Here is a 14,398-nt window from a genome sequence, read left to right as displayed (position 1 = left end):
GCAACGGAAATTCCCCCAATACCAGTGCCGAATGCAAACATGTACTCGGCCGATATAATGAACATGGTCCGAGCCATAACCAAATCTCCGGTCGACTACTTCTCTCTAGTAGCCGAACGCGTCCATAAGCTCAGAGTACTGGGCCACCCTGACCAAACTCTTCTCGACGAAATCGCCGATCTATATCACCAACATCGTCAGTACTTGGTGAGCATCATCTTTGGAGCAACATCATAAATGGCTCCCAACGCAGTTTCTCCCCAATCCCGAATTAAGCCCCGCTCCCTCAGAGTGGGGTACTACAACGCCAACAGCATTGACGGTCAACGCACCGAACTGGCACACTTCGCCAGCAATAACGAATTAGACGTTTTCCTCATCCAGGAAACGTTTCTCAAACCCCACAGGCGTAACCCCAACCTCCCCAACTACGGTCTAATTCGCAACGACCGTACTAGTGGCCCTCAAGGTGGCACACTCATTTATTACAAAAAGTCCCTCCACTGCATCCCACTTGATCCCCCCGTGGATTTGAGCAACATTGAGGTTTCGGCCTGCAGGCTAGCAATGACGGGACACATCCCAATCACCATCCTCTCAGCTTACCTTTCCCCCACTAAGGAGCTTCTCTCCACAGACATTAAACATCTCCTAGACATGGGGGAATCCGTCCTTCTGGCGGGTGACCTCAACGCCAAGAGCACCCTCTGGCACTGCAATTCGACCAACCCGAAAGGCAGAGCACTGGAGAGTATTCTGGAGTGCTCTGAATTTGATATAATAGCCCCAACCGAACCCACCCATTATAGTCACCTTAACGACAACCACAGACCCGACATACTCGACATAGCGCTTGTAAAGAACGTAAGCCTCCGCCTGCGTTCTGTGCAGGTGCTACAAGAGTTGACCTCCGACCACAGACCTGTGATCATGGATTTCGTTCCCCAATTAGGCCCCAACGACACAGGTCCTAACGCCCCGATGAGGATGGAAACGGACTGGCGCCTCCTGGGCGCCAAGCTCGCGTCCACCACATCCAGTGATCTCTCCGCGATCCCAGCCAATATTGTCACCCCCGAGGAGACTAGGGCGGCGGTCCGCTCCCTCACCAATCACCTACAACACGTCGTGAGCGAAAGCTCAAGGGAGGTGCCAGTGACTGTACCCAGCTACTGCCACATCCCTGACGACGTACGGTGTGAGGTGAGGAAGCGGAACGCAGCCTTAAGAGCTTGCGCAACCGATCCCAGCCCGGATCGGCGGCGTCTGGCGCGTTTCCTCCAAAGGGAGGCCAAACGCCGCATAAAAGGGGCCGTCGATGCGAGCTGGGAAAACCACCTCAGTGACATAAAGCCGACCCACATGGCCTTCTGGCAACTATGCCGCTCCTTCAGAAGGGGCGATGTAGTCTCCATGCCTCCGCTCGACCGTCCAAATCAACGCCCGGCGTTCGATGACGACGAAAAAGCGGAACTACTTGCCGACAGCCTGGAATCTCAGTGTTCGCTCGACACAGTCCCGGTAAATCCTGCCCAACTCATTAGGGTTAACGAGCTAGTCGAAAGTAGGAACTCTATCCCACCGCCGACACCAAACTCGCGACCAACATTCGCCAACACCGACCCGGACGTCGACGCGCCGCCCGACCCCCTCGCCCCGGTGCGGATAGAAGAAGTCGTCTCACTGATCAAGGCACTCAAAATACGAAAAGCCCCCGGAGGGGACAGAATCCCCACCCGAGTTCTCAAAATGCTCCCTGAGCATTTGATCCAAATACTCACTGCCATCTTTGATGCCGCCTTTCGCAACTGCCTGTTTCCACAAGAGTGGAAGGAGGCAGTAGTGATTGGCATCCACAAACCCGGCAAGCCCCCCAAAGACCCTGCTTCCTACCGACCCATCAGTCTCCTTAGCACTGTGGGAAAGGTATACGAGCGCATTGTGCTCGATCGACTTCGCCTAGTGGCCCACCAACAACACCTGATTCCCGAGGAGCAATTCGGCTTCCGCACTAGGCATAGTTGCCTCCACCAAATACTCCGCATCACGGAGCACATTCATGATAAAGCCAGACACGGCTTCCCCACCGCTGCCCTCTTCTTCGATGTAGAGAAAGCATTCGACAAGGTGTGGCACAACGGCTTGCTTTTCAAGCTGTACAAACACAATGTGCCCACACAGCTCGTGCACATCATTCGAGACTTCCTGTCGAACCGCGGTTTCCGCTACCGCGTGGAAGGAACTCTTTCTTCCCGCCGCACCATAACAGCGGGGGTCCCCCAAGGATCCGCGCTATCCCCCTTCCTCTTCTCGCTGTACACCAGCGACATACCGAAGCCCAAAAAAGCCCACCTGGCTCTTTTCGCGGACGACACCGCAATCTACACTTCCGGTAGAGACCCCTCACAGGTGATACGCACCTTGCAGGCCGCCGCCGACGAACTCGGCGCGTGGTTCAGCTGGTGGCGTATCACCATAAACCCCATAAAAAGCCAGGCCATATTCTTCAATGTGGGCAAACGCCCCATTGAACCCCCCACCCAAGTCAAGATGGCTTCTCAGCCCATCCCATGGACTGATAAAGCCAAATACCTAGGAGTGATCCTTGACAGGAAACTGACCTTCATCCCACACGTAAATGCGGTACGTGCGCGAGCCGCATTCGCGTTAGGCCAGCTCCATTGGCTCGTTAACAGAAAAAGTAAACTGTCCATCCGTAATAAGATTAGGATCTTCACCACGTGTGTTAGGCCGATAATGACTTACGCTTCGCCCGCATTCGCCCACATTCTGCCCGGCCGAATTAAGCGACTGCAAGTTGTTCAAAATAAATTTCTCCGTCATATACTCGGTGCCCCATGGTACGTTCGCAACCGCAACCTCCATGTGGACACCGACATGCCGACCATCAGGCACTTCATTCAGATGAACAGCAGGCGCTATTTCGACCGAGCAGCCAACCACCCAAACCCGCTAATCCGCTTAGCATCCATTTACACTCCATTCGATCGAGCGAAATGGAGACGCCCGCGCTCTGTCCTGAACGACCCAGACGACGCGATCACATTGGCCATTAAACGTAAGCACGAGTTATTGAAACTCACACACGATACAAGACCGCGCTTCCGTCCTCGCCGTCGAGGACCTCGCCGCGCCCCCCGCCCTCCCGACCCTGTCAATATCAACCCGAGTGTTGATGCAAACTCTGACGTCCCCGCGGACGTCACGAGCTAGGATACAAAAATCATTCCCTAATCGATGATGTCTCTGTCCTCTCCCAACGACCGCCCTGAGCCGAGGTCCGTACCCCACTCGGGGGTGCCCTCAGCGTGGTCGTTTAAATTAAACGGGCTGGAGCGCCTAAAGCGTTCACCCGGAAGACCGGTGTAGCTGAATAAGCCGACTCGCGTCAGGCTATCAGCGGTAGCCATAAAAAAAAAAAAAAAAAAAAATAAAAAAAAAAAATTCGAACGGAACATATTTCGTGCGGACTGTCTGCCGAACGGATCTAACACAACGTAACATAATCGAATCAAACTAAACCAAAACAACAACAATGACCGGTCGCGGCAAGGGAGGCAAAGGTCTTGGAAAGGAGGAGCGAAACGTCACAGGAAAGTTCTTCGTGACAACATCCAGGGTATCACGAAGCCTGCCATTCGCCGTTTGGCACGCAGAGGTGGAGTGAAGCGTATCTCCGGTTTGATATACGAAGAAACTCGCGGTGTGCTTAAAGTGTTCCTCGAGAACGTAATTCGTGACGCCGTCACGTACACAGAGCACGCCAAAAGGAAAACTGTCACCGCTATGGACGTCGTGTACGCTCTGAAACGACAGGGACGCACGCTCTACGGTTTCGGCGGTTAAGTCTCTCATGATGAATGCGTAAATCGTCCGTCCGTCCGTCAGCCCGTTCGTTTCGTTCGTTCGATCGTACGTCGTCAGTCACTTGAGCGTGAGCGAATCTCGCATTGTACGCGAAAATTGAACATGCGAATACCTATTGTAAGATCATAATCAATAAATACAACGACACAAATATTATATAATGCGTACAATGTGAAGGCCGCGCACAAAAAATAAAATAAAAACAACAACGACGACAACAACGGCGGCGGCGGCGGCGGCGACGACGACGACGACGACGACGACGACGACGACGACGAGGAGAACTAGGACGACGTTCTGCGCGCCATGTGACGACTGTAACACACCGAACTGACAAAAGGCCCTTTTCAGGGCCGCAAATTGTTCATTATAATTACATAATATAATCATATTATGTGTGTACCTAAGTTTCTAATCGATAAAATAATGAATTCTACTTCTTGTATTACTTCAAATATTAATACGTAGGTTGGTAATTTTAATGATAATTATTGATCATGTACTTCCAGCCGACTTGACGATATGTGTATATTCTTCGTGTGTGAGACACCCCCCCCCCCCCCTCTCCCCCGAACGCTACGAGAAGGAAATGCATGACTTATGATACTTATGTTTCGCGTTGTATGTCGAAATTGAGCGAAAACAGAGTGAATAATAAAAAAATAAATAAACCTAAAACTAACAATTGAATAAAGACATTATTCATTATCACGCAAGTTATAATAGTAACTGATTTAGTTAGTTCTATTTTAAATAATATAAATAGATAGGTAAGCGATACGATAACTTCTACTATTTGTTCTTAATAATAATGACTGACTGACTTACTGACTCGACTAGTTCGCTTTATTATTATTAAGTAACCAAGTACCTATGTACCCAGGGGTAGGTACGCACCTACAGTGTGCACTGTACACTTAGTTAATGTACTCGTATGTGTATTTATTGTACGTATTGAACTAAACATAATAATATTGCGTTAGGTATATTATATATTATTACATTATAATATTATATAAAAAATTGTAAATTATTAACGATACTCTGATCTGAATGTGTACTTATTTATGTATGTATGTATGATGTATGTGCGTTCGTGAGTGTTAGTGGTTCTCTAAAATTTATACTTAACGCACAGACACACAGACAGGCACAGACAGGCAGACAAATTATTTAAACATTCAATAATTCCGTCCATCATTGCTAAACAACGTAGGCCACCCCGATAGCCAGCCAGCCAGCCAGAGAGACAGCAAGCCGACCGACGCCACTAACTAATTAAATTATATTATATTATTATTATTCAATTATCAAAATCACACACACATTTTTTTTTTTTTTCTTTTTTGCTTCCACGCACTTCGCCTCGCGCCCGACTGCCCGACTGATGCTGCGCTCGCTGCTGATGCTGCTGCTGCTGCTCGTGGTGCCGCTGACGTGTGTGTGCGCGTTTGTGTGTGTTTTACCACCCTCTCATTTGTGTGTCGTTTTAATGTTAGGAAATGTTGATGAGCAATTATTATTGTTTCAATTATATAACGTTATACATTTAGCCATTTATTTGAATAACAATCAGCACTCCATTGTTTCGTATTTTAGAGATATATAACTTTTAAACATGACTACACGTGAACACGTTACCGAGTGGCGAAAATAAACAACTTTACTCAGATAACGGACGATCATATCGTGTATATATGTTTTGAGATAAATAAATCAGTTCATGGGGAATGAGGGCGCATAAACGTTTAATTGATGAATATATGAAAACAATGTTAAAATTCAATTTAAACAGACTGATGTTAGTGAAAAGTTCCAACTGTTCGTACGTGAAATCGTCTCGCGCCGCAAAGGCTCTCCTTACGGTATAGCCGCGTGTCAGCTAATGAAAATTTCTACCAACCTAGTGGCGACATCTGACGTCGTGTGAACTCTTTTTGTATTGTATTTAAAAACAATTGCAGCATTTTAATATAATAATAATACTACTTACTACTACATACTTGTACTACTACTATTAATATTATTGTAAAAATAATAATAATATTATTACTACTATAATAATTATTATTATTATTATCATCGTTGTGGTGGAGTGTATGTTGCGCGCGTATTGTTGTGCATAATTTGAGAAAAACAACCAAAAAAGAAAAAAATATGGCAGACACAGCTGTTGCAACCGAAGCCCCAGCACCGGCAACCCCGGCAAAGAAACCTACCGCGAAGGCGGCCGCTGCAGGCGCTGCCGCAAAGAAGCCCAAAGCTAAACCTACACATCCGAAGACATCAGAAATGGTGAACAATGCTATAAAAGAGCTGAAGGAACGAAGCGGATCATCGTTGCAGGCAATCAAGAAATACATCGCCGTCCAGTACAAAGTGGACGCTGAAAAATTGGCACCTTTCATTAGAAGATATTTGAAGAGCGCCGTCGAATCGGGCACACTTATACAAACAAAAGGCAAGGGCGCTTCTGGATCTTTCAAACTTGAATCAAAATCTGCAGCGTCGAAAAATCAAAAATCAGCCGGCGGTGTCGGCGGCGGCAGCGGTGGCAGCGGTGGCAGCGGCGCAGGCGGTGGACCTGGAAGAAAAGCCGGATCGAAGGGCAACACTGCGAGCGGCGCTGCCGCGTCGGCCGGTGGTAAATCTAAGAAGGCGACAGCGGCGGCAGCAGGCAGCAGATCTAAAAAAGCCGCGGCCGCTGCTGCCGCTGCAGGTGGTGGGGCGAACGCGTCGTCATCGTCCGCAACGTCGCCGGCTAAATCGAAATCTTCATCTTCCTCGGCCGCCGCCGCCGCCGCGACGAGAGACAAGAAAGCCGCAGCTGCCAAAAAGAAGCCGGCGACCGCAGCGAAGAAAGCTGCAGCACAGGGTAAGGCCAAAAGCGCAGCCGCACCGAAGGCCAAGAAATCCGCCAAACCGCCAACCAAGAAACCTAAAGCTCCTAAGCCCAAGAAGGCGGCCGCCTCAGCCTCTGCAGGCAAGGCCTCCAAGCCGGCCGCCAAGAAAGCTTCAGCCGCCAAAAAGTGAACGCGATATGCTCACAATGCACCTGCGTAAATTGCCATTGCCGTTGTCGTCGTCGCGTTCAAGTCACATTAATAACAACATCATCAACATCAACAAGTACAAATATGATTATTATTATTGTGACGGAACGCGAGGAGGCGCGCGCGTGTGCGATCCATGACGCACAAACATATACACATACAACAGCCCTTTTCAGGGCTAACAAATATTTCAAATCCAATCTACGCACTTATTTATTATTATATAATATAATAAGTGTGAATTTTAACATTAAGTTTCTTAAGTTCGACAAGATGACGAAGTCTTTACATGCATACATACATACACATACATAATATGTATATGTATTATTATAATGTAATATACCTGACTGCATATCTACCTATCTATCTACCTACTCATTTTTTTTTTTTTTTTTTTTTATTTTATTTATTGATTCGTTCAATTTGGTGGGACGTAAGAATTCCATTTTTACGATGAATTCATACAATATACATACATATAGACATTGACATACAAATCGCACGAGTGGCCGAATTATATTATAATATTTTTGGATTTTTACTGAATAGCTATATATTATATAAGAAAAAAAAAATATGTGAGGGAAAATACTTAATATAATCGCACCTAATATAATATATTATTATATTACAATATTATATTGTGTGTTGTATTGTGTGTACGTCATATTGTAAAATTCGAAGTTTCGTTTAGTTTTGTGGCCGTCACGGCATGACCGACAGCCGCGCGGCTTATTGGCTCGCCGCGCAAGCGGCGAACGATCGTGATTGGTCTATTTTAACGCGCTCGATCTCGCTCCCACCACTATTACGCGTAGTAAGTGCAGAATATAAACACCGGGGGACGCGTTATTTTTACCCCGCGCAAGCGAAAGCGACGATCGTGGTAGATTTCAATTTTTGCTTCCCATCTGCGCTACCACCCTATTAACTCCATCCCGTGTGACGGTTGAGCGTGCGGACCCCTAAAAGGTCCAATACCGTTTACGTCGCACGGATTGTTAGGAACCCTTTCGCACAATAAGATTGGCAAAGGGAGACAAGCTTAGGGTACACCTAATTCTAAGTACATCCCCCCTCGCCTACACCCGGCGGGGAGGGTCACTCACGCACACAACCCCGGGCACACCCACCCGGGGACGTTTGTTCTAGTTTTCTTCTCACGTAGAATCACGCGTTCGTTCTCAGTGCGATAGCCGCCTGGTTTCTTGTGGGTTCTTTCCCAGGCGGAACGCACCCGGGTCCCGAACCCACTCGCGACTCATTCATTTATTTCTCCGATTTTTTAAGTGCCCCTAGGCCCGGATTCGCCCGCAATGGCTGAATCTAGGCCTATGGACACTGACGAGCCGGCGGCGGATGTCAACAAGGCTAAACACGCCATGTTGACAACTCTCGCCGAATACATTAGGAGCGACCCTATGTTCTGCTCCCTGGTCCACTCCCTAGTGGTTGCCAACGCCCCCCGTGCGGTGCCTGACTCGCCGGAGTCACCCGCTTCACCCGCGTCACCCGCGACCTCTACCGACTCATCTGAGTCATCCTCTTCCTCCGACTCGTCTGAGTCGGCCGTGTCCTCGGACGGACCTAGTCCGCCCGGGAGCCCGGCCGGCGCCGTCGATCCCGACCTCGCCATGGATTCCGATCCAGGCGCACCCGTCTTATCCGATGTCCCCGTCGCTTGCGCGTCCAAGCGACCTGTTTCTCCTGCCCCTAGCGAATCGCGGTCTGGGGCCGCGTCGTCGGACCTCGACGACGACGGCTTCACGACCGTGAGGAACGGGCGCAGGAAAAAGCAGCGTAGCTCAGACGCTACCGCCTCCCAAGCGCCTTCTGCGCCGTCCGCGCCTTCCGCGCCCAAACAAAAACCCGCGGCTTCCCAGCCCGCGCCCGCTAGCTCGACGGATTCGTCGCCACCGACCCAACCTAAGGGGCCTAAAAAGCCACCGAAGGTCAATGTCCAACTTCCCGAAGGGGCCTCCCTTCAGTCCTTTTTGATGCTCTCACCCGTGGGGGCATTAAAATCCCGCCCAATGCCTGGAACAGTGGCCAAAAACTGCTGTCCCTCCAGCCCGGGTCAATTAGCGACCACCGCGAATTGACCAAATTTCTAGATAGCAAACGCTATCATTATTACACCTTTGCGCTCCCGGACGAGCGCCGCTATAGGTACGTCATCCGTGGCATACCCCTCCAAATGTCGGCCGCCGAGGTCCAACAAGGCCTCCAGGCCAAGGGCATCGCAGCCCTAGAGGTGCACCGGATGCACCGCGCATCGCGTTTGTCACGACGTGGCATTCAATACGAGATGGTCCTCGCCATCTTAGCTACCCCCGCAGACGTAAAAGCTCTTTACGAGCTACGCGACATCTCGGGTCTCGGCGGCTTCACTATCGAGACCCCACATAAGACTAGCGAGGTTGCGCAGTGTCACAACTGCCAAAAGTATGGTCACAATTCGCGTGGCTGTCGCCTCCCCGCCAGGTGCGTTAAGTGCCTCGGCGAACACGGCACGTCAGAGTGCCCGCGCCCGAAAGATAGGACTCAGTGCACGGAGCCGCCTTCGTGCACAAACTGCCGGCAATCTGGCCATCCGGCCAATTACCGGGGGTGCCCACGGGCACCCAAATACAAGTCCAATTATAGGACCAATCAGGCCCCTAAGGCCAAGGCCCCTCAGGCCGAAAAAATTCGTTCTGGCCCCAGCCCCGACACGTAACCCGTGGTTTCCCGCCACGGTACGTGCCGACTCGCGTCCCCAGGCCCAAGGCGGTGGTTCTCCCGGAGGATCTCCCGCCACCCCGGCCACAACACCAGCAGCGGCGGCCACTGTTCCCGCTCCCGTCCCAACGCCCTCGACCTCCAAGGCTACCTCTTCCAAGGTAGCCAAGTCGAAGGCTCCCGCACCATCCAAACCCCAGGCGGCGGCGACTCCGGCGTCTAGCGGCGCGCCTCCCTCATTCTCTCTGGTTTCCCCCAGAGATTATCGAACTCCACGCGCTGATCCACGACTGCTCGTCCAAAATGAAGGCACTGGGTCACTCTGACTCCGTCCTTTTCGCCCAAATCTATAACGCGCAACAGCGCATATTCCAGCCTCACCATGGAATCCATTTTCTCTCCGTAATGGCTTCTCCAAACGGAAATAACCCATCGCGACTCAAGCCTCGCTCCCTCAGAGTGGGCTTTTTCAACCTTAATGGTATACGCGGCCAACGAGCCGAACTCTCAGACTTTGCTCGCGATCATAAATTGGACGTCTTCCTCCTCCAGGAAACGTTCCTCAAACCCTCTCAACGCAGTCCCAAACTCCCCAATTTCAACCTCGTGCGAAACGATCGCACCGATGGCCCTAAAGGTGGCACTCTCATTTACTACAAAAGGTCCCTGCATTGCATACCTCTCGACCCCCCCGAAAGCCTGAGCAGCATTGAGGCTTCAGTGTGCAGGCTTTCTATGACAGGACACCCGCCGATCACTCTGATCTCGGCCTATCTCTCACCTAGTAAGGAGCTTCACTCCAACGAACTAATAACCCTACTCAGTATGGGGAGTCCGTCCTTCTGGCGGGCGACCTTAACGCCAAGAACACTCTCTGGAACTGCAACTCTACCAACGGTAGGGGTGCGGTACTCGAGAGCTGTCTTGACGAAATTGATATGAGCATTCTGGTTCCTTCTGAACCCACGCACTATAGTTTTATGAACGATAGCTACAGACCCGATATATTAGATATAGCACTCGTAAAGAACGTATGTCTCAACGTGTGTTCTCTGCGAGTGGTACATGAATTAGATTCAGACCACAGACCTGTGATCTTAGATTTAGCCCCTCATAACGGTCCCTCAGACACAGGTCCTAACGATCGGGTGAAAGTGTCGACGAATTGGCGGCTCTTGAGCACCAAACTCGCCGACACTTCATCTGATGTCCTCTCCTCTATTCCGCCCAACATCGTGACTCGCGAGGGAAACGACCGGCGCGATTCGCTCCTTCACCAACCATCTACACCACGTCTTGAGCGAAAGCTCCGAGAGGGTGCCCGAGACCGGCGACGGTCAAGGGCATCTTCCCGATGACGTGAGATGGGTGCTGAGGAGGCGAAACGCAGCACTAAAGGCCTGCGTGTCTGACCCCTCCCCGGATCGACGGCGTCTCGCGCGTTACCTCCAACGTGAGGCCAGACGTCGCGTAAAGGACGCCGTCGATTCGAGGTGGGAGCAGCACTTGTCGGAAATCCAACCGACCCACACGGCCTTTTGGAAGCTGGTCCGCTCTTTCAAGAGAAAGGATGTGGCCTCTTTTCCTCCGCTCAATCGTCCGAATCAACGCCCCGCGTTTGACGACGACGAGAAAGCGGAATTATTAGCCTCCACCCTGCAGTCTCAATGCTCGCTCGAAACAACTCCCGTAGACCACGATCATCTTGTTGCGGTAGACTCTTTTGTCGAAAGTAGGAACGCGATCCCTTCGCCGCCTATTCCGCGACCGTTACAAACAATCGACCCGGATGTCGACGCGCCCCCCGACCCCCTCGCGCCGGTGACGATCAAAGAAGTCGTCACTCTGATCAAGGCACTAAATAGGCGAAAAGCCCCCGGGGCTGACGGTATCCCCACTAGGTTACTGAAAATGCTACCGGGGCATCTGGTCAAGATTCTTGCTGACATCCTCAATGCAGCATTCCAGAACTGCTACTTTCCTGAGGCCTGGAAAGAAGCAGTCGTGATAGGGATTCACAAGCCGGGTAAACCCGCGTCAGATCCGGCCTCTTATAGGCCCATTAGCCTCCTTAGTACGATAGGGAAACTTTATGAGCGGATCGTCCTCGACCGTCTCAAAATAGTAGCCAATTCTCACAATCTGCTCCCTCCGGAGCAGTTTGGTTTCCGTAATAGGCACAGTTGCGTGCATCAGATACTCCGCATCACGGAGCATGTCTACTCTAAATTCAAGTTAGGATTTTATACCGGTGCTCTCTTCTTCGATGTTGAGAAAGCATTCGACAAAGTGTGGCACAACGGCTTGCTGTACAAGCTGTACACTTATAACGTGCCCACACATCTCGTGCACATCATACGAGAATTTTTGTCGAATCGCGGTTTTCAAATATCGCGTCGAGGGCACCCTCTCCTCTAGACATACCATCTCGGCCGGAGTCCCGCAAGGCTCCGCGCTATCACCCTTTCTCTTCTCGCTATATACTAGCGATATTCCTAAATTCAAAGACGCCCATCTGGCGCTATTCGCGGACGATACGGCGATCTACGCTTCACGTAGAGAGCCGGAACATGTGGTGCGCACTTTGCAGGCCGCCGCCGACCAGCTCGGCGAGTGGTTTCGCAAATGGCGCATCACTGTCAACCCTCCAAAAGCCAAGCCATCCTATTCCATAGGATGCCTAAGAAAGAAGCGCCTAACGCTTCAGTTAGATTGTCTGGCCAGATCATCCCTTGGACCCGTAAGGTCAAATATCTAGGTGTGTATCTTGATCAGAGTTTGACCTTCGCCCCACACGTAAATGCGGTACGCGCGCGAGCCGCATTCGCGATGTGCCAGCTCCACTGGCTCTTAAACCGAAAAAAGTAAGATGTCTATCCGCAACAAGATTAGGATCTTTACTACGTGCGTTAGACCGATCATGACGTACGCGTCCCCCGTATTCGCGCATATACCGCCTGCTCGACTTAAGTGTCTGCAGGTGGTGCAAAACAAATTTCTCAGACGTGCACTCGGTGCCCCGTGGTACGTTCGCAATAGCAACCTCCACGTGGACACCGATATGCCGACCATCAGGCACTTTATGCACATGTCCAGCAGACGCTACTTCGATAAGGCGGTCAATCACCCGAACCCGTTAGTCCGATTAAATTCAAAATACACTCCATTCGACCGCGCGAAATGGAGAAGACCGCGTTCAGTTCTGTCAGATCCAGAGGACGATATAACTCTGGCAATACGTAGAAAGCACGAACTGCTTAAAAAGCTCAAACACTCTACACGACCGCTGCTCCGTCCTCGCCGTCGAGGACCTCGCCGCGTCCCCCGTCCTCCCCGACCCTTCTGATAATTCCGGCCCGGACGCCGATGTAACCATGTTAGATTGTTAGGTCGTTCCTTCGCACCTCTCGCGTTTCCACAAACGTTGATGTCCCCAAAACATCTCCTCTCAGTGGCCGTCCTGAGCCGAGGTCGTGACCCTTTAGAGGGTCGCCCTCAGCATGGTCACTTAAGGGCTCGCAGTGCCTAAAGCACGCACCCGCAAGACCGGTGTGTTTGTATAAGCCGGCCCTTGCCAGGCTAACAAACGTATGACAGAAACAAAAAAAAAAAAAAAAAAAAAAAAAAAAAAGTTATTTTTTAACTATATCACTTTATTCGAGAGCGCATCGTAACGTATCGTATCGTATAGCAGTGTAATATAACATAATATTATATAGCACGTACATTTGCGTTCTATATTCTTTTCTTTTTGTTTTTGATTTAAAAACAACAACACTACATCATGTCTGGGACGTGGTAAAGGCGGCAAAGTCAAGGGGAAGGTCAAGTCTCGTTCTAACCGTGCCGGACTGCAATTCCCCGTGGGACGTATACATAGACTGTTGCGTAATGGAAATTACGCGGAACGCGTTGGCGCCGGTGCACCTGTTTATCTAGCCGCCGTTATGGAGTACCTAGCCGCTGAAGTTCTAGAGTTGGCAGGAAACGCCGCTAGGGACAACAAGAAAACCAGAATCATACCTAGACATCTTCAATTGGCGATAAGAAACGACGAGGAGTTAAACAAACTTCTCTCCGGTGTGACCATCGCACAGGGCGGCGTGTTGCCGAACATTCAAGCGGTGCTGTTGCCCAAAAAGACCGAGAAGAAGGCTTAATTAATTAGTTAGTAATTAATTATACCTTTATAAAATACCTAAAACTGTAACACCGACGCTGCGTGGGCACGCGTTGCACGTCGCAAACCATGAGCGAGCGAGTGAGCGCGCGCGCGCATACATAAAAAAAATTTAATAAATAAAGCGCGTGCGTGAGTTGTTAGGTAAATGGACAAAACAAAAGGCCCTTTTCAGGGCCGCAATATGATTCTTACTATCTACTATATACTCATTACTTACTTATACAATTGTATACGTAATGAGTGAGTAACAAATAATGTTTCGTTTCGACAATGAACGTTTAATTCTACAATATTATTAGTATTTGTTCACCTCTAATATACACTAGAATTGAGATTATGACACGATAAATAATATTTACCTTATCACTGACTCAATAATTAACCAACCAATCTACCTACCTACCTACCTACCTATCAATACTCGCCCAAACTCAGGGCGAGTTCGCAATGAACATATTCATGTATTATTAATTAATACACAGTAGTATTTGATGGTCGACATAATACTATTATGATGTTTGTGCTAAAAAAAAATCATCCAAAAATCGTC

General features: G+C 49.9%; 1 protein-coding gene and 2 pseudogenes across 1 annotated transcript; all 3 read left to right on the top strand.

The window, feature by feature from the left end:
- Window positions 1-3,494: 3,494 nt before the first annotated feature.
- On the top strand, window positions 3,495-4,248 carry LOC119190667 (annotated as a pseudogene).
- A 983-nt stretch (window positions 4,249-5,231) lies between these two features.
- On the top strand, window positions 5,232-7,469 carry LOC119188541 (histone H1A-like). Its single transcript, XM_037442991.1, has one exon. It carries the CDS (start codon window positions 6,046-6,048, stop codon window positions 6,919-6,921), a length of 876 nt encoding a protein of 291 aa, XP_037298888.1. The 5' UTR covers window positions 5,232-6,045; the 3' UTR covers window positions 6,922-7,469.
- Window positions 7,470-10,070: 2,601 nt separating this feature from the next.
- LOC119190687 lies at window positions 10,071-14,382 on the top strand (annotated as a pseudogene).
- Window positions 14,383-14,398: the final 16 nt, after the last annotated feature.

This window comes from Manduca sexta, chromosome 26 (assembly GCF_014839805.1).
Source record: "Manduca sexta isolate Smith_Timp_Sample1 chromosome 26, JHU_Msex_v1.0, whole genome shotgun sequence".
NCBI classification, from domain to species: domain Eukaryota; kingdom Metazoa; phylum Arthropoda; class Insecta; order Lepidoptera; family Sphingidae; genus Manduca; species Manduca sexta.
The sequence above is the reverse complement of the archived record's forward strand: the minus strand, read 5'-3'. Positions and strand labels throughout refer to the sequence as shown.